This window comes from Lagopus leucura, unplaced genomic scaffold (genome assembly GCF_019238085.1).
Source record: "Lagopus leucura isolate 7727_CA_CO unplaced genomic scaffold, USGS_WTPT01 Super-Scaffold_73, whole genome shotgun sequence".
NCBI classification, from domain to species: domain Eukaryota; kingdom Metazoa; phylum Chordata; class Aves; order Galliformes; family Phasianidae; genus Lagopus; species Lagopus leucura.
The window spans coordinates 51,924,324-51,942,910 of record NW_024962252.1 but is presented as its reverse complement, the minus strand read 5'-3'; the positions used below and the strand labels follow the sequence as shown (position 1 = coordinate 51,942,910).

Here is an 18,587-nt window from a genome sequence, read left to right as displayed (position 1 = left end):
AGAATTCTATCCCACTCCAAAAGGGGATAGCTTCTGTCTATCCCAAACCAAGAAGTATGTGGTCTGGCAAAAAGTAGCTTCCTGAGGCAATCCTATGATCCAGAAAACTTCTTTTGCCAAAAAAGCTACTTTAAATCTGGGAAACTGAAACCAATATAGAGAAGCTCTTGTAATAGACAGCAGGTTGTGTGCCCAGCATCACTATGAAATTATATTAGATCAGATAAGTAGTTTTCAGTTGTCATCTAGTCTGTGCTTCTTGCTAGAACCAGGAGAAACAAACCCATCTTGTTCTTTGTTTAGTGCTTTGGGGTTCCATCTTCATGAGGATGTTTGTCCTGTTTCTCTTTCCCCATTGATTTTAACTAATGGAAAAAGATTCCTTAATTACATCACCTTCTTCTAGCAAGTTACAGTAAAATATATCTATGGATTGTAAACTGGACTTTATCATTGACATCAGTAGAAGAATGTGCAACATCTTGCTGGATTGGCAACATGTGAGAATGAAAGAAAGGTGCTTGGGATATCTCTGTCTTGTTTTGAAGCTAACAGTTTCATTATGGAAAATACTTTACATTTAGTTGTTATATGGGTATACACATTTTCTGTACCTTCTTATTAAAAATGTTGACAAGCAACTGTCATTTTGTTGGTTGTTATCATGTGCGACAATATGCAACTCCACCCAGCACAGTCTCCATACTCAGAAGCCACTTTGAACACGGCTAAGACTGAATGATTTCCAGTATTGTAAGTCAATTCATGTCTGAAATCTGTAAGTACTGCATTGTGGTTTCTGTAGCAGATGCATTGTCTTCATAGGCTGCAGTAGGCTACTAAATAAATTTTTAAAGCAGACAACTATAAAACTCTTTCATGCAATACCAAAATATTTTTGCTGTTCTACTGGCTTGCTTAGTTGTAATTTTACTGGAAATATTCACATTAAATTGATGCAGAAAAACTTCTGCTGTTAGATGAGAGTTTTGTTAATGGAAGTTCTTCTGTTCATGCAGCTTAAACACTCTGGGAAGTTTTGTTAGGTCTAGTGGAGCTCTTGAACCGTTCAGCTGTGTGTTTTCTTTTTCATGCTTTTTAACTCAGTGGTTCTCAGTGCGCTGATCCTTACAGAACCACTGAACTACATCTGCTAAATATACTGGTTAGCTGCAACTGCTACCTGCAGACCTGTTGCACGTTTAGAGCGCTCTCTGTTAAAGGCTTGTAAACATGCCTGCCATGAGAGATGACTGTGATCCACTAATTCACTTGCAGACCATTACACTATGTGAATCCTCCATCTGATTTCTAATCTCTGAGCTTGCACTGAGACACATTTCTCAACTGAGCTGTTTTATGTCAAGTTTCAGTAGTCTTTGAAGACTCCATTGGTGGTGTGTCATGCTGTGAAGCCATACTGTTCCCAGGGGATGCTGTGAATGACATCCAGCTCTTCGCTGCCTTCGCAACAGCTTTGCTCTAGGAGTTTTGACTGAGAGAGAAAACTGCTGAACATAGTAGTTACTCCTCTTCCTCTAGGTGTAGGGATCAACTCAGGTTTTGCTTGGAGACATTTATCTGAAGGAGATTGCTATTTCACTTTGGTAGTTGTTTAGTTAATCCAGTTAACGCACATGGAGTTGATCTGCCTGCCTCATTGATTTCTGAAACACCCATCATCAGACTCTCTAAAAAAGATTAATTAAATCCCATTGTAGATTACTTAGAGGGCTGAGGACCAACAGGAAAAAAAAAGAAGCATGCAGTGCCTAGCTGTGAAAAAAATATCTTGAGAAACACGTGCCTTCCCTTGGTATATGAGAAGCATAATTCCCATGAGGAATACCAGAAAGTTGAAAAAATACAAAACCATTTTAAATTGCACATAAAAGTCCCTGAAAATGACAAGTTGACATCTTGAAACAATTTTGAGATCCTTCTTGCCAACTCTCATTTCTCTCCTGCTTCTTCATTTGAAGACAGCTTCTCGCCCACAAATATCTTCAAAAGGTTCTTGGCAGATTGAGCATCCCAGAGCACAAAAGTTTTGTCTTTACCATCACTTTGTCTCAGCACAAAATAGCTGCCTTTCACCTCCGGTTTAAGAGTAAAAAGATTTAAAGACTAGCTCAATATTCCTTGTACATGCAAATTTGCATCTGAAACACAAGCAGGAGCACAAAGTACTGTTTTGGTGTGACAAAGAGCTGGAAGATATAACAATTTGAAATTAGCATCCCCAAATTAAACTGTGGATGTTCCTCATTGTGAGGTGCCTGTAGAAGTAACTGATATGTATATTCATATCCACGTATATGAGAGACTAAGCAATCCCTGTGTGCTTCTGGCAAACTCCTGCTAGGCTGAGGATTAAATTTTCAAAAGTCAAGTCGAAAGAAAATGTGTGACATGGAGGCCATATGTATTTATGGAGAAAAATCCAAAAGTCTTTCATTCTTGATGTTACAGATTTTGAGTTATACTAAAAGTTACATTTACAGCCAGTGAGAATGTGAGGCACTGCTAAACATGCTGGTTTTTTGCACTGTAGGGCTCTCCAGACGAACAGTCTTTGCTACTCAGTGAGTTTATTTATCTGGGCATTAAAGTGATTCCACTTATTTACCACAAAGCTATGCTCATCTTCCTCACTAGTTTTAATATCGCTGCTAAATTCTTGTAGTTACATACCTGGGAACGACCACTAACTTACATTCTACACTTCCACAGGAATAGATTGATTAGTGAGTTGTTACACATTTTGTTGCAGTTCACAAAATAAAAAGGAAGCAGCATTCTCAAAAGTGCATTTACAATGCATTAGCTGCTATTTTGATGAAAAGATTTAGGGTTTTAAATACTTACATAACCTGCAAGAGTATAATTCAGATTCTCAAATCACTTGGGTGCATCTGGAAAATGATTCCTGTTGTTTCTAATAAGAGGTTATTGCCAACTATCTTTGCAATTTCAGATGTGGTGGTACAGTGGTGCACACAAGGAGACCTACTTGCAGTAGCAGGGATGGAGAAGCAGTGTCAACTCGTTGAACTTGGCAATGGTTCTCTGTTGAAAAGTGCGCTTGTCAAGTTCTACAACGTGCGCGGGGAACATATCTACACTCTGGAGACACCTGTGCAGGTAGGAGAGAGATTGTTTAAATCAGTTTTTAATGATTTTCTGGCATACTTTTCATACATTGTTTTTTTGGTTTAGACTTGTAATATGAAAAGGATTGTAAAATGTCCTACTGCATTCCAAAAAACAATACTATAAAAATGCTCCATAGTTGTTATTTGTATTACAGTAAACATCCAAGAATATATCTGATTCTAAGGCTCACTGTGCTTAGGTCTTGTGCAAATATAAAATGAGAAATGTTCTTTTTCTTAAAACCATTGGGCCACAAGTGGACAAGACAGAAAAGGGAAATTCTGTCATTTCTCAGATGAGTGAGGGCAAAAAAAACAGGTAACTTGCTTGATGTTGTAGCAGAGCCAAGAACTGGTGTAATATGGTCCAAGTCCAGTATCAAGATTATACGCTCTTGTTACTGCTATAATTTTCTAATGTATGATCAGTTGGTCTGATGCAATATTTTGCTTGTTATGACATCAGATAGACAAGGAAGAATCAGGATGTCTTATTTCAGTTTCCACTTTCTGTACAGACTTCCACTGTAACTTTGGTCATGTTACTTGACTATCAAAAGGACATGGACTACATGCTGCTCAGGAGCACAACTGTTTGTAACTCTTCACTGTTCTTCCAGAACACAGCTGAAAGTCACTCTACAGTTTATCTCATTTTCTGTAGAATAGGGATGACTCCATTCTCATTTCTGACAGTTACTAGGAAAACTTACATAATTTATAACAACTTTGAAATCAAAAAGTGGCAAAAAATGTTGTTTACATATAATCAATGATGATATCATGTATTGCTGTTTCTTTTTCAGTACCCTGAGCTGAGATGGATACAAAAGGATGACATAGTAAATTGGCTGCTTTTGTTTTTACTTATGTTTATTTAGCATTAACCTGTGCTTCCTAGCTTTAGCACTCTAATTTAGATAGAATTATTTCGTTTTGTAACATATAAAATGATGTTTTCTAAAACCACCCTAAATAAGTACAGAGATGACTAATGCTGATTTAGATACTTAAAGGACTTACACGTACACAGTTTTATTATCTTAAACATAGTTTATCAAGCAAAATAGTGCACCCATATTCACAGTGGATCACTTCTGGAGAAAACGTTATACCAGTGATACTTACTCCCAGACCAGGTTAAAAAGTTTATTCTTAAAAGTTACTATAAAAGTTACTCAGTTCCAGAATACAGTATGTCTGTTTTACCTGTGGAACCAGTACAACACTTGGGTGTCAAGCGGTGAAATCAAGTTGTTTGAGCAGTAGAATGGATTGGGAGAGATTGCCTTGAGATGTATGTCTGTGCAGCCTTGCTGCTGTCTCCCCACTTTGTTCCCAACAACCACAAATTCTCTCTTACCTCCATGCTTTCATTTCCTCTAGTTCTTCTTACATCCCTTCAACTTCCTTTTATACATTCGTCTCTTCTTCCTTCTCTGCTTAATCATTTGGGGGAAAATGAGCATGTATTGTGGCTGATGAGTGTTAGTTATTTTGCCTATTAAATAATAGTATCATAGGATCAGAAAGGTTGGAAAAGATCTCTAAGATCATCTAGACCAACTGTCCACCTAGCATCAATAAACCATGTCCCTAAGTATTACATGCACCTCCATGCACAGTGATTCCACCACTTCCCTGAGCAGCCTTTTCCAAGGCATTGCCACTCTTTTGGAGAAGAAGTATTTCCTTGGTCTTGTACTTCATCCCATTGGCCTCAGGCCATTGATCCAGTCTCTCCAGATCCCTCTGTATGACTTCCTACTCTTAGGCAGATCAACACTTCCCCCCAATTTGGTGTTGTCTGCAAACTTACTGAAGGTGCATTCAATCCCCTCATCCAGATCAACAGCATTCATAGTGCTGTTCCCCATGAATGCTCATTGAACAAATGGACAGGTCATACAGTACTTTTCATAGTGAAAATAATTAACCCCAACCCCTCTGTTCTTTCCAGCTGCTAACTTTCACTAAAGTTGCAGTTTTTTATTATCATGGATATCTTCCCCTCTTTATTGGCCAACCGCTTCAGAACAAGGATAGAAGTGAAAGAGAGGTGGAAAACCACTCATTAACACAACAATCATGCTTATTTCCTTGAGAAACTGTGCTAAAAATATTCCAACTGATATATTTATGTTAATTAAAAACTTGTGTGCATAAGCTTGCCTAGAAGTAGAGCCACTCCTTTCCTGTCATTTGTCAGTGTTTATTTTCTTTATTTATTGCACTTAAGTTCATATTTAACTCAGCTGCAGGAGGAAGTGAAGGAGATATTTCAGAAAGACACCTGTATCTGCTCATGTGGACTTTACTGTTGTGTGTAATTGATTTCTGGTCTAACAGTGCTACCAGCTAAGTACCAGGTATGCTAGAGCATTGCAAAGTATTTGGTTTACTAGCAAAACCAGATAAAAAATGCTGTTGCAAAAATATCACTGGTAACTTGTTATTCCATGCATCTGCTCCAAGGATATATATGCAGATATGCTACTGAGTCAGGTCCCGGTAATTTGTCTGATTACAAATTCATCAGAGCAAATTCATTGATGATGAATGACAAATGACAATCAGCCTTGTAATGGTATTTCATAAAATTCATCGCTGGTTACTGAAAGTAAATGGAAGAAAAGAATCTGCACATCTCAAACTCTTCTGGTACTAAAACTGTTTATTCCAAAGCAAGCAAAAGTTTGACTGGAAAAGCGTATTTATTCTAAATGAGCATTTTTTCCAAATTTAAGGGTCAAAGGAAGAAAAACAACGATGAACATCGGAAGTAGTGGATTGTTGGTGCCAAACTGAGTTTCTTTGTTGCCCTCTGCCCCAACTCTTTGATAAAGCAGATGTCTGAAATTGTTATCAGTAAAATGTACTCAACTGTCTTTGTTTGTGCTGTATATCTTGGAAGAGTACTAAGGAAACAAAAAATTATAGATTGTTCATTGTAAAACTCAGTCTAAAACTGATGTAGGATTTAAATGTAACTTGGCTGGTACATTACCTAACACAAAGGCACTTCAAACTCTATTGTAAAATAAATTTGGGTACTGCAGTTTGCTGATCCTGATGATGGCTGTTGTCATGGTTCCCTTCAAGGTGTTTTGTATGCCACCTTCTCCTCCAGCCTTAGTATGTTTTTGCCATCCTCCATATCATTTGATTAACTCTTCTAAGCACCTTCAGTGTAGGATTTTATGGTTCATAAACCTAGTTTGCTGACTGTAAAACCCTAGGTAGGGAAATCACGCTTGTTTAGAAGTATCCAAATGAACACTGTAGCTTTGTATGAAAAATAATATTCATAAACAGAATGATAGAGCTCTCTGTGCTGGGACTTCAGCCTGACATTCTGCAATATATTTGCAATATATATTTGCAATATATGTTTGCAGAATGTAGTGCAAAGATAAAATCTCAAGTCCCTTTGGAAAGTTACACTAGACTTTAATGTTACTGGAAGCAGTTATATCAAAACTGAGTTCATATTCCAGAGAATAGTGATTATTGATTTGATACAAACACATTACCAATTTCTGTAAATCTTAGAAATTACTGTTTTCGCTCTCATGTACACAAATATTAACCTGATGAACTAAAACTGTGCCCAGTTCTTCTAGCTGGCAGTTTATTCATGGCCTTGCTTTCGCAGCACTTAAAACACTGATTAAAACTGCAGGCTGCCTTGCTGGTTATAATTTTTTAATCAGAAGAATGTTTATTTCTTACGTTTTTTATTAAAACCTCATAACTTTCTCCTGGCACGAAGCAAATATGGGACTAACAGTAAGTGGCCAAGGCTGTTTTGCAGTCTTGCTAAAATCGGTTATGGGAAATGCTGCGTCTGAGTTCTGTCACTTCTGAATTTCTCATCTGAGAAGCAGACAGGGTTTTTTATTATATCAGCTAACAATACCTGCTGTCAGAAAGCTTACTTCTGAGTGGATAAAGCTGCTTTCTGTCTTCTTTCTTTGGACTTTAAACACGGGTGTCTCCTGCAGTCTCACTTAAAAAATGTCTGTCTACCAACTTCACCAGACCTGTGAAGTTGTCCTGTTTGTTGGTTCAGATTTGTTATTTCTATTTTGGTTCCTTTGCTTTTTATAATTTTCTTTCTCATATATCCAGGGGAACAAGAGCATGCAAAACCCTGGTACTGATCTCATCTCAAATTTATAATCCTAAAGAAGGTTAGATTATAATTTTATCTCGTTATGTAATTGCTGTATGAACAGATTACACGAAGATTGCAATGAAGAAGATGAGAGCAGGTTGAGCCCAGCATGTCTCCTATTGAGCTGCTGTATGTGTGGGCAAGAAAGTCAGATGCAGTAAAAGTGTAGTCACATTTTTCTTAATGCAGTATTTTTAGACCCTAACTCAAAGCAGTATACCAAAGTCTACATCTTTATGGGAGAGGTTTCCAGCTGCCTTTGAGAAGACCTGCTTGCTCTAACCATACTGCTATCAGTAGAAGCCCTTGTGACGTTTCACAGGCTGCTTCTTTGCTGGAAACTTCTGGGCACCTGAAAAGTTAGATGGAAGACTGTGTGCTTCTGCAGAAATCTGGTAATTGTGTAGAATTCATTTTACTAAAGCCTGAGAAAAGAGGCACAATTTTAGGTTAAATTCAGATCAAAAGGACTGTGAGAGGAAGAGGCTGTCTGTTATGTTCCCCAGCCGAGCTAACTTTGCTTACTTTGTCTCCATTAATTTCACATACCGTGTTCAGGTTTGCTGCTTCTGAATTAACATTGCCGTTTGTTTTCTATCACCTGAAATGAGTCTCATTTAGTTGACATTGGATGGCACCAAAATTTTGGAGAATTTAATTTGTTACAGAAAGATAAACAAGAGCAGTGGCTCAGAACTAGCTGGCCTAACATTCTTTGGGATTTCAATAAGGACCTTAATGTTTTACAAATAGGCCATGAGATCATCTCTGACTGCTGCACAAATGGATTGTGATCAGGACTGCAAAATGGGTTCTGTCTAGCCATATTTGGCTGAGAACAGCCTCGTTCTGTGAAGAAGGATTCTCACATTTGTACTGAAATCTAAACAGAAACAAAAAAAAATCACTGTAAAAGCAGAGGATATAAGAAACATTTGCAAATCAAATAAGAGTTTGCTGCATGAAAAAAATCATTTAAGTAATACAGTTTTTGGTGAGGTCATGGAACTTACTGCTTTTATCATCATCAGTTCTCTTAGTTAGTATTATTCCCATTGTAAACATAGGAACAAAAGAATGAAGAAGTTGCACTGTTTCCAGTAGTTATCCTTGAACTCTGGAGCAGTACAGAGATGCGTGCACAAAATTCCTGAGAGCCAGATGGGCACTTAGCCATTCTACCTTCTGATTTCTCTGAAATAAAAGCAGAGGGAAAGACAAAATGTGTATCTCCACAATAGCACTTTACATTGAGAGAAAGCAGGCAGGGTAGGCTAGAGTTTCTACTTTGTACGTACCATTGGTACCATACGTACCATTGACTGGATACAGTTCTGCATTTTGGTTTCTTCTCCTGAGAAAATCCCCTTTTCCTGGATCTTCTGCCTTGAAATATCTGCCTTTGTTCATCTCGTTACCCGTGGGACTTCCAGTAGTCAAGGGTCCTAAGGTCCCCTGACCTTAGAACTTCTGAACTCAAGAGATGCAACAAGGAGCACCTTGCATGGTGTTCTCCTTGACTGAACTTTATACGAGTGATGAGAAGTTTTTAAATTGTGTTTTTTCCTGTAAGAGAGACTTTCAAATCCACTCTGAAAAGAATGATAATAGAACTTGTTGACTGGTTTTTGAGATGTGTTTTCAGACAATATTTCTCCTGATAAAACATTACGTTTTTTGTTCTTCATTATTTCTAATATACAAAGCTGAGTTCCTTTGACGTTTGTTCTGTTGTTCTTTTGTTGTTTTTTTTTTCATGTTTGCATCTAAATCAGGAACTCACTCAGGTCTTTATACTTTGTGCTAAGATCTTTCAACACCTGACTTAACTGCAAAAGGAGATTAGAAATTATCATTAGAAGTTATATGTCCAGCTGCATTTCCTTGTTCCTAGAAGAAATGAACACGTGTGCAGCCGTGGAAAATAAAATTCCACTTTCTTGGAGTCTGCAGTATCTGTATCGACACCTTTTCCTTCCTTGTTTACTAAAATAATAGAAATAAGCAGGTGCTTTATAAGGAACAATACTTTTGCATTGAACACTGCAGATCAATCGCTTTTCCTCAAGTGTTTGAAGTCAGTGCTGTAGCCAGCTAATGATTGTCTTGCAGTGATAATTGATTCATGTCCCTGTCCTTCAAGGGAAGGAGTGGGAAACCTCGTTATTGAGAAATATTATTGGAGCAGTACATTTAAAGGTCAGGTCATATCTGACATTTGGGTGATCTTCTTATTTCCCCAGGCATTTAGTCATGCTCTAATTTTTCATGAACCTCATCTGAAATCCTAGACCTTCCCTGTAAATGAAGTGTTGCTGGATATTAGACTTGAGGGATATTGGGAGTCTGAGCATTCTATAGAAAACGGAGGCAAAGCATGCCTGGTGAATCAGTAAGCAAATGCAAACCAATATTGTGTAAATGCCCTTTGCCAAGACTGAGAATGTTAAGAGTAAAACATGAGGTGTATGGGAGGCTAAATATACAAAGAAAGAATACAAATGTCATGATGCAAGCAGTTCATCCCTTGTAGGTATTATGTGTATGTGTGCATTTGAATGTACACCTGCTTGTACGTATTGTTTACATAAACATATGCTAAAAATGCCTAACCAATGGGATCAAGCCTAGAAAAGTTAAAAAATGGCTGAGTTATGGTTGTCTGCTGGGAAACAGATGAGATCATGCCATGAAGCAGTCCCTTTTGGCATCTGGCTTTTTGCTCATTCTTAGCTCCACAGTGCTTTATTGCCAAAGGACCCACCCAACATTTCAAAGCTACTGAAAAAGCTCTTCTTTGGGAATGCATTTATGATTACAGAGGTTCTTGCACTGGTGCTATCTGCTCCTCTCTGTGCTCTAATCTGAGGGCAGAAATAGTTTCATTTGACTCAAATAACTGGTTGAGCAGAGGCCTGTCTGGGTTTGATGTATTGAATTATGATAGCTGGGATAGTATACTTCATGATCTGTTCTGCTGTGAAACTCTGTGCAAAAAGTAAACATTTTTGTGCGAAGTCATACATTTGTTTATTCCCTGACCTTGTTTATAGATAAGCTTTAATTGATCAAACACGACCAGACAGACGTGGTTTGGATCCCACAATAACTATTAGGTAGATAGTTCTGCCCATGCTGAAATGCAATTCTTGGGGAAATCAGGGTCACTTCTCCTAGTACCTTCCTCAGACTGTCGTACTTCAGATGTGGCAGATGCTTAACTTTTGTCAGTGTCTTTTCAATCATGTTTTACAGGCAGCTATTGATGAATTGTCTCATTGCTATTAAACAGTATGAGGGCTGAGCTTACCCTCAAATAACGAAAATAGCCATTAATAGATATTATTAGATAATATTTTATGTGATCATTCATCAAATCAAAGACTGGACTGTCCCACAGTTTATGGTTATGACAAGCTATGTAATAAGTATCAGTGGTACACAAACAACTTCTCAGTTCTTTTGAAGTTCTCTACAGAATGCCTTTAGCAATTACTGTTAAAATCACAATATTCACATATTGTTGCTTCCATTTACGTATCAGTCAGCCTGAAGGTTTGTGCATTCAGAGAAGTGTTTGTGGTGTTGCCTCTCGAGGTCTTCTGCTTTTAAAACCAGTATTTTCATTGAAATTTAAATCTAGGGTAAAATTACATAGCAGGAAAGGTCTTTTCTCTGAAAAAAAAAAAATAATCTGCCACCAGCCTTTTATCTTGATGATAGGCACTGATATCGTGCTGTGCAACTGCATTTTGCTTTATATCATTCACTGAGAACCATATTCCCCTAGTTTCTCATCTTCAAGCTTTTTGAATTGGTAAATAAAGGGAAAACTTTTTGCTCCCAAACTAGATTAGTATCTTCTGGGCTAATCTAACCCATTTATGTGGGTACCGTATTACCAGAGAGGAGCAGATAAAGATTAGTACTGAGTGTGCCCTGACCTTTTTCTTCTGTGTAGTTAATTCTTGTTCAGTGCATTATGATATTCCAAAGAGACCCTGACCTTAAGGGAAATACAGTTCATAATTTAGTTAAGAATATGTTCACTTAAATTTTTAAGTGCTAAGGATTGTGAAAAAAAAGAAGCCCTTCACAGGAAGGAGTGAGCCTTTTTCAATTCACTGATTACAGCCTTCTGTACAGTGTGCCTTATGGATTGGGGATGTCTTCCTTGTCCTAAGCTAATTTTTGGTACAGAGATAACAGCTATGGGATGAAGATTCCTTAGAGTGTGTGTATATGTGCAAACAAAGATGTTTGTAGCACGTCAAGCAAGAGATGACAGCTGACTGCAGCTTACCCTCACAAAGGGCCAAAATAACAGTGATAGTGCTATGTCAAGACACAACAGTGCTTTGCATAAAAAAAGATGGATTTTGGCCCAAAAGTTTAGAAAGCAGGCACAAGGAGCTGTCTGGGAAAGAACTCATAGATGTTTGTGGGACAGTTTTACCCATGAGGATTGTCTTGCATCCTGGAGAACAAGTTTACTCCTACCTTAACAGGCATACTTCCTAAGAGCTGGTATTTATAAAAGCATCCATTCCATTCAGTTTTTAGTTAGGCAGTTACTTATACATGCAATGTGATCCTTTTTTAATTTGTTCTAAATCTCTACACGGCTTGCTGTTATCGTGTGAACTCAATATTCATGCAGCATGGAATAAGGTGCAAAGGAGGGTTTGAGTGATTTTTTGTTATGCTGCTCTGAATTCTGCCATTTAGGGCCAGTCACCTCTGACTCTCTTGGCTGTCTACTGCCATGAACATGGATGTATCTGAATATAGATAAATAGGAGACAAAAAGGCCATGGTGATCTCTTACAGCTCATTTCCTCGGGTAGTAGTTCAAAAAAGACATAATGCAACAAAAGAAGGAGTGCAAGACAAGAAAGCCAAGTGAATCTTGTCCACTAGTTTAGTAGCTGTCTTTGGACATGTAGTCTGGATTTCGGTTGTAAAATGGGATCCATTAACAGTGGATGAAGGTTGATTATATGACTGAAAAAATAACGTGGATGGTGCCTCAAAAGATCCTGCTCTTTAGCAGTGTATGACTTTTAAGTCATATGTCCTTATAGCGCCTCATTTTTTTCATCTCGTTGATGAATTTGGTAGACAGTTCCTTATGTGAAGAGCTTAAAGTTTTGCAAGTAAAAAGAACTGCATGTGTATCAACTGTGGGTATCAATAATTTCAGGTGTCCACATTTTTCTCCCTTTTTATGGGCAATAGCATGCTTTTCTAAGTTTCTAGAAGATTTAGTGTAGCTTAATTGGTGCTGTATTCAGATGATCACTCGCTGTGCAATTGTTTGGGTGAAGGTGTATGATCTTCTCAAGTTGTGCCCTTTTCCTCCCCGTGCAGCGTCCCATCATCTCCATCTGCTGGGGTCACAGGGATTCACGCCTGATGATGGCTTCTGGGCCTGCACTATATGTTGTCAGAGTAGAGCACAGGGTCTCCAGCCTGCAGCTTCTGTGCCAGCAGACCATTGCTAGCTGTCTGCGAGATGACAAGGATATCAGCAAACTCACCCTTCCCCCTCGGCTCTGTTCATACCTCACCACTGCCTTCATACCAACAATCAAGGTAAAAGGAAAGCAGCATGTGTGCGCATAAAAGAGAAAGGGGTTGCTTGATTTTCTTCTCCCTGCTGCTCCTAAGTGACAATGGGTAAAATCCTGACCCTACATAAGTATGATAAAAAAGCATGAGTAAGGGTCACTCCTGTTCAAGGACAGCAAAGTCGGTGATTATTGTGGTGCCTACTGAAATGTGAAAAGAGAGCTTACACACACTGATCTGTACTACTGTGCATGGATGGCTTTTCCAAGGGCATTCCAAGGTACAATATGCTGTTAGCTCAGGAAGACTGCAGAAGTAATTGTGTCATAGTTTTAGGAGACGTTCACAGTGGTAAAACTGTTACATCTCTCCTTGTTGCATGACTCCTTATATTGCCAGGAAAGATATACTTAAGATCCATGTCTACCCAAATATCTCTACTGACCGTGAGTTCTTCTAACCTTACTACTCCAACAGTGCTGTGAAAAAATAAAGCAGATATCCTATCTTTTCTTGTACTACTAGCAGAGCTGCTTGCAGAGCCATCTGCTCAATCTTATTTTTTCATATTTTTGCTCTCAGGTACATCTTAGGATTTCTGAACTCTATCACAGCCTGTAAACTAGAGCATCAGCTAGTACATGTCCTACATCCAAATATGTGTTCTCGTGTTATGTATTTTTTGTGCATGCTTAACAGCATTTTCTCAAACAAGTTTTGAGCCATCATTGTAACAGTATGACTCTAGAATAACTAATTTGAAATCTGTCAAGTTGGCCCAGCTTAAATAAGAGCAAATTATGCTTGTAATGTAATGGTTCTATACAGTTCCATTTGTGTACTCCTAATCAGGGCAATTTGTGTGACTGTGAAACATTTCACTTACCAGAGAAGAATAAATGCCTTGCTGTAACCATGGCTCCTTGATCTCCAGAGATACAGAGCATTCAGTAGACCAGTGGTAAAGAAACACACGTTAGTGTTATTGGTGTCATACAGGCTATATTGTCGTAGACAAAAGCAGTCTAACTGCTTTTGGACTGTGCTCTTTGTGGATTAATGCAGCCTGCTGGCAAGCAGGGCAAAATAACCCACCTTGAGTTTCAGACTCATAGTTCTCTACACAGCATGCAAATAGACCCTCGTCGGAGATGGGTCGTGTATTCGGAACTAAGTGGGATTGATAGAAGAGTACAAGCTCTTTCCAGAGCTGACAACGTAGTAGCATAGTGTTATAGAATGCACCAGTACTAATGAGGAATGGGAACGTGAATGGCCAAGTTCACTTTTGGGGACAGCAAGAGAGAAGATAGAAGTCTGAAGCTTTGACTTGACTGTGTTACCCAAGTTAAAATTTGTTATCAAGTTTGTGATTGATGGAGCTGGAATTTGAATACAGATTTGTTATCTACAAGTCCAGCCTTCCTCTTTGATATGATTACTCTTAGTTTCTCAGTTTTAAGCTGTTTTAAGCCTAACTGAGCAATAAACAGCCCCACTGTTTTGTGTGTTGCTCATGTATAACCCAGAGTAAAGTGATCTGCCAAGTTAGAGCTGGATTCAAGTTCAGTTAGTCACGTCAAGATTAAATCATCCCCCCCAAGAAAAAGAACAATAACCTATGGGAAACTTTCTCTTTCCTTCCTTCGTTTCATTAAGCCTCCTATCCCAGACCCAAACAATATGAGAGATTTTGTCAGCTATCCAACAGCTGGCAATGAACGTCTTCATTGCACGATGAAGAGGACAGAAGATGACCCAGAAGTTGGTGGCCCGTGTTATACTCTGTACTTGGAATATCTTGGGGGATTGGTGCCCATCCTAAAAGGACGTCGTATCAGCAAGTTGAGGCCAGAGTTTGTCATTATGGATCCTAAAACAGATGGAAAAGCAGGTAAAAGTGAACTGTAGTACTACATAAAAATGATTTTAAAAGACTTCAGGTATTAAAAGTTCAACAGTTAAAGAAAATCTTTGTAAGAAATATGGAAGCTGGTATCTGTTTTTTTCCTTCTTTTTCTGCTGGGGAAGAGTTTTTAGCATGATCTAGGCTCAAGCCTCTCAAATTATATCATACTGTCAAAGAGAACTTGTTATATTTTGAGTAGAAGAGAATAGATTGGTAATTAGCAGAAAATATTTTTTAGTCTCGATTTTGAAGTCACTTGAATGTGATTCAGCCCTCTGAATCATGTACACTTGAGTTTAGACCACTGGAAACTTGGGCTAGGCACGGTGAAGAACAGTTAATTATGTCTTTATACTTTTATTTCATCTACCGCCCATGGATCAGATTTATGCTTCTGATGACTGATAGTTGTAATTGATATCAGTTTTCTGAAGCAGCACTTACATTTTTTGGGGCCTGTTTTGATAGATGAAATCTATGGAAACAGCTTGATTTCCACTGTGATTGACAGCTGCAACTGCTCTGACTCCAGCGATATCGAACTGAGTGATGACTGGGCAGCAAAGAAATCTCCCAAAATCAGCCGAGCTAGCAAATCACCCAAACTTCCCAGGTAATCATTTCTTGAATATTGCCTCATCTTTTTCCCCAGGTTTTCTTTCTGCCTCCCTCCCTCCCTTTCTTCCATTCTAACAGTTTCTTGACACTTCATAAAATTTAAAGCAAACTCCTTTGGGCAGATAGGAGCCTTCTGGAGCACTGAGGTCCTCTGCCATGTACAGTTCCAGACTGATCTCAGATATTGTTGTTGAGGTGGACTTTGAGGAAAGTGCTGGGGCAAAAGGTAATGGGAAGCAATAAGGCACCCTTCTTCCCCAGCATCCTCAATTTTCACAAGTAGGCTCAAAGAAAAACCTTATGAACTCTCCCACTTCTGCTCTGCTGTACATGAACTCTTGCCACCATGGAATGTATTTCATCCTTCAGACAGTTCATGTTTTAAGTCTTCTGTGCTTAAAATCCCTGATCTAGTTAAAGACTGTACTTCCTCAGGGGTATTTTCAAGTTCAGAAATCCATGCGATTGATCCAGTTATAGGGGGCACATCTGTTGCTGTGGCGACCTTGCAAGGAAGAATTAGCAAATATCCTCCCGATCACTGAGTTGACAAGGCTTTGTAATGGAACACAGAACGAGTTTCTAAGTTGTTAATGTGTCTGATTGCTCTCCTGCCAGCTCTTCATTACGTTTATTATGTGCACAGACAGAACCCTCCACCTGCGCAGAGCCTCATGGGTGTCTGTGATGGTTCTCATAGGCACTGATGTCTGCATGCCAGCTTCATGTTACAGGTTTGATGCCTTTCAGTTGCAGACAATGCCTTTCCAAAGACTTCATAGTATGGGGCTGTCCTAGCAGAAAGCAAAGGAAATGTGTCTATTTATATGTGAATGTAATGTGTGAAAGTTTTTATTTCAGTAGTACTTGACAAAAGAGCCATGAATACCTGAACCTAAAACAGAAATAGCTCAGGTAAAGAAACTGTCTTGCTGCTTGGTTTTCTGAAAGCTTTTGCTTTTGCTCTTTCTGTTTCCCACCAGTGAACTTTTTCAGTTACATTATCTCTTCTTACTCATGATGCCCTTTGTATAATGTGGGGCAGGAGTATTTGGCTCAGAGTGAGATCACTGGTTATGGAGCCTTGATTTGCCATATTAATGCAGAGATTTGTCAACTGAAGTGTCACGTTTCTATTTCTTGAGGGTTTGCTTGAAGTCTGAAGCTGAAATAACTCAGCTATACACTATTTTATTAATTCATGGAGGATATACTACATCTGGTAAACTTTCTTAAATGATTCTGAAGATACCCAATCTGAGTAACTGCAAATGTACCAAGCTTTACACATTTTTACATTTAAACTGTAACTCTCCACAGTGTAGATTATATAGTCTACACTATGCTAGGGGCTGGTGCTCTTCAATATCTTCATCAGTGACATAGATGATGGCATCGAGTGCACCCTCAGCAAGCTTGCAGGTGACATCAAGCTGAGTGATGCAGTCGACACATGGCAAGGAAGGGAAGGCATCCAGAGGGAACAGGACAGACTGGAGAAGTGGGCTCATGAAAGCCTAGTGAGATTCAGCGAGGCCAAATTCAAGGTGCTGGCACTTGGGTCGTCAGGACAATCCCGGGTATTTATACAAACTGGGGGAAGATCTCCTTGAGAGCAGGCCTGCAGAGAAGCCCCAAATCCTTCTTCTGGTGGACAAGAAGCTGGACATGAGCCAACAGTGTGCACTTGCAGCCTGAAAGGCCAACCGTGTTCTGGACTGCATTAAAAAAGGGTGGCCAGCAGGGAGAGGAAGGTAATTGTCCCTCTCTTCTCAGCTCTTGTGAGGCCCCATCTGGAGTACTGCATCCAGGCCTGGGGCCCCCAGTGCAGGAAGGATGTGGAGCTCTTGGAGTGGGTCCCAAGGAGGGCCACTAAGATGATCAGAGGGCTGGAGCACCTCTCCTATGAGGAAAGGTTGAGGGAACTGGGCTTGTTTAGCTTGAAGAAGAGAAGGCTCCAGGGAGACCTCATTGTGGCCTTCCAATATTTGAAGGGAGAGTATAAACAGGAGGGGGAAAGGCTGTTTACAAGGATGGATAGTGATAGGACAAGGGGGAATGGTTTTAAACTGAGACAGGGGAGGTTTAGGTTGGATATTAGGAGGAAGTTGTTCACCCAGAGGTTGGTGACACACTGGAACAGGTTGCCCAAGGAGGTTGTGGATGCCCCATCCCTGGAGGCATTCAAGGCCAGGCTGGATGTGGCTCTGGGCAGCCTGGTCTGGTGGTTGGTGACCCTGCACATAGCAGGGGGGGGTTGAAACTCTGTGATCATTGTGGTCCTTTTCAACCCAGGCCATTCTGTGATTCTTCGTTAGACACTGTACCAGCTGCCTTCATTACCATCTTTATATTCCTAAGCATGTTTTTTTTGCATTTTTGCATGCCAGTTGATTATTCTAATTGTTGCTTCCTATGCAGAATCAATATAGAGGCTCGCAAATCTCCAAAGATGTCACGAGCTGCACAGGAGATATCAAGATCACCAAGGTTACCAATAAGGAAACCTTCTATTGGTTCACCAAGCCTAACCCGAAGAGAGTTTCCTTTAGAAGATATTACTCAGGTATTGTGTGCATTGTTACCAGACCTGAGCCCACATGCTGTGGTACACATCCAGTGATCCTGAATAATTTTTTTTCACTTCTTTACAGCTACTAGATGGAATGCTGCTATAATTGCATGTTCCAAGTCAATATTAATGTTTGGAAATGTCAGTGGAATGTCAGGCATTGTTTGCTAAGTTCTGCCCCCAGTAATTTTGTCAGTGTGAATCCATGTGAGAGGTTTTATATGAGTTGATGCTGTTGGCTGTTTGAAAAGTATATGTAGAAATGTTTCTTATTCCGTTTTTCTGAGCTGTCCTAATGCCATTGTAGTTCCCTGATTTGCTAGGGATCTGCAGAGACAAGATTGCTCTACAGGGCCAAATGTTCTCTGTTTTATAATTGTGTGGAACAGCTTTAATTGGAAGGAAGGCAAGAAATTAGCACTTGGTGTTCTTTGTGTTGTTCACATTCTGTGGGTAAATGAAACTTAGCAGCCTGTAAAACTGTCTGGATTAGATACACATTTAATTAATACCAGTCTGAATTCTTTTTGTTTTGTATTGTTTCAGCTGTTTTTTTCCATTCTGTCATTTCTCTTTCTCCTTCTT

The 18,587-nt window shown here is 39.3% G+C and overlaps 1 protein-coding gene across 3 annotated transcripts in view; it reads left to right on the top strand.

Moving 5' to 3' along the window:
* TULP4 (TUB like protein 4) overlaps window positions 1-18,587 on the top strand; it is a 134,698-nt gene that overhangs the window by 104,762 nt on the left and 11,349 nt on the right. For all 3 annotated transcript variants that reach the window (XM_042889809.1, XM_042889818.1, XM_042889828.1), the window contains exons 7-11: window positions 2,978-3,144; window positions 12,703-12,927; window positions 14,563-14,797; window positions 15,281-15,425; window positions 17,852-17,996. In XM_042889809.1, coding sequence (XP_042745743.1) covers window positions 2,978-3,144; window positions 12,703-12,927; window positions 14,563-14,797; window positions 15,281-15,425; window positions 17,852-17,996 — 917 coding nt within the window. The remainder of the gene's footprint in view (window positions 1-2,977; window positions 3,145-12,702; window positions 12,928-14,562; window positions 14,798-15,280; window positions 15,426-17,851; window positions 17,997-18,587) is intronic.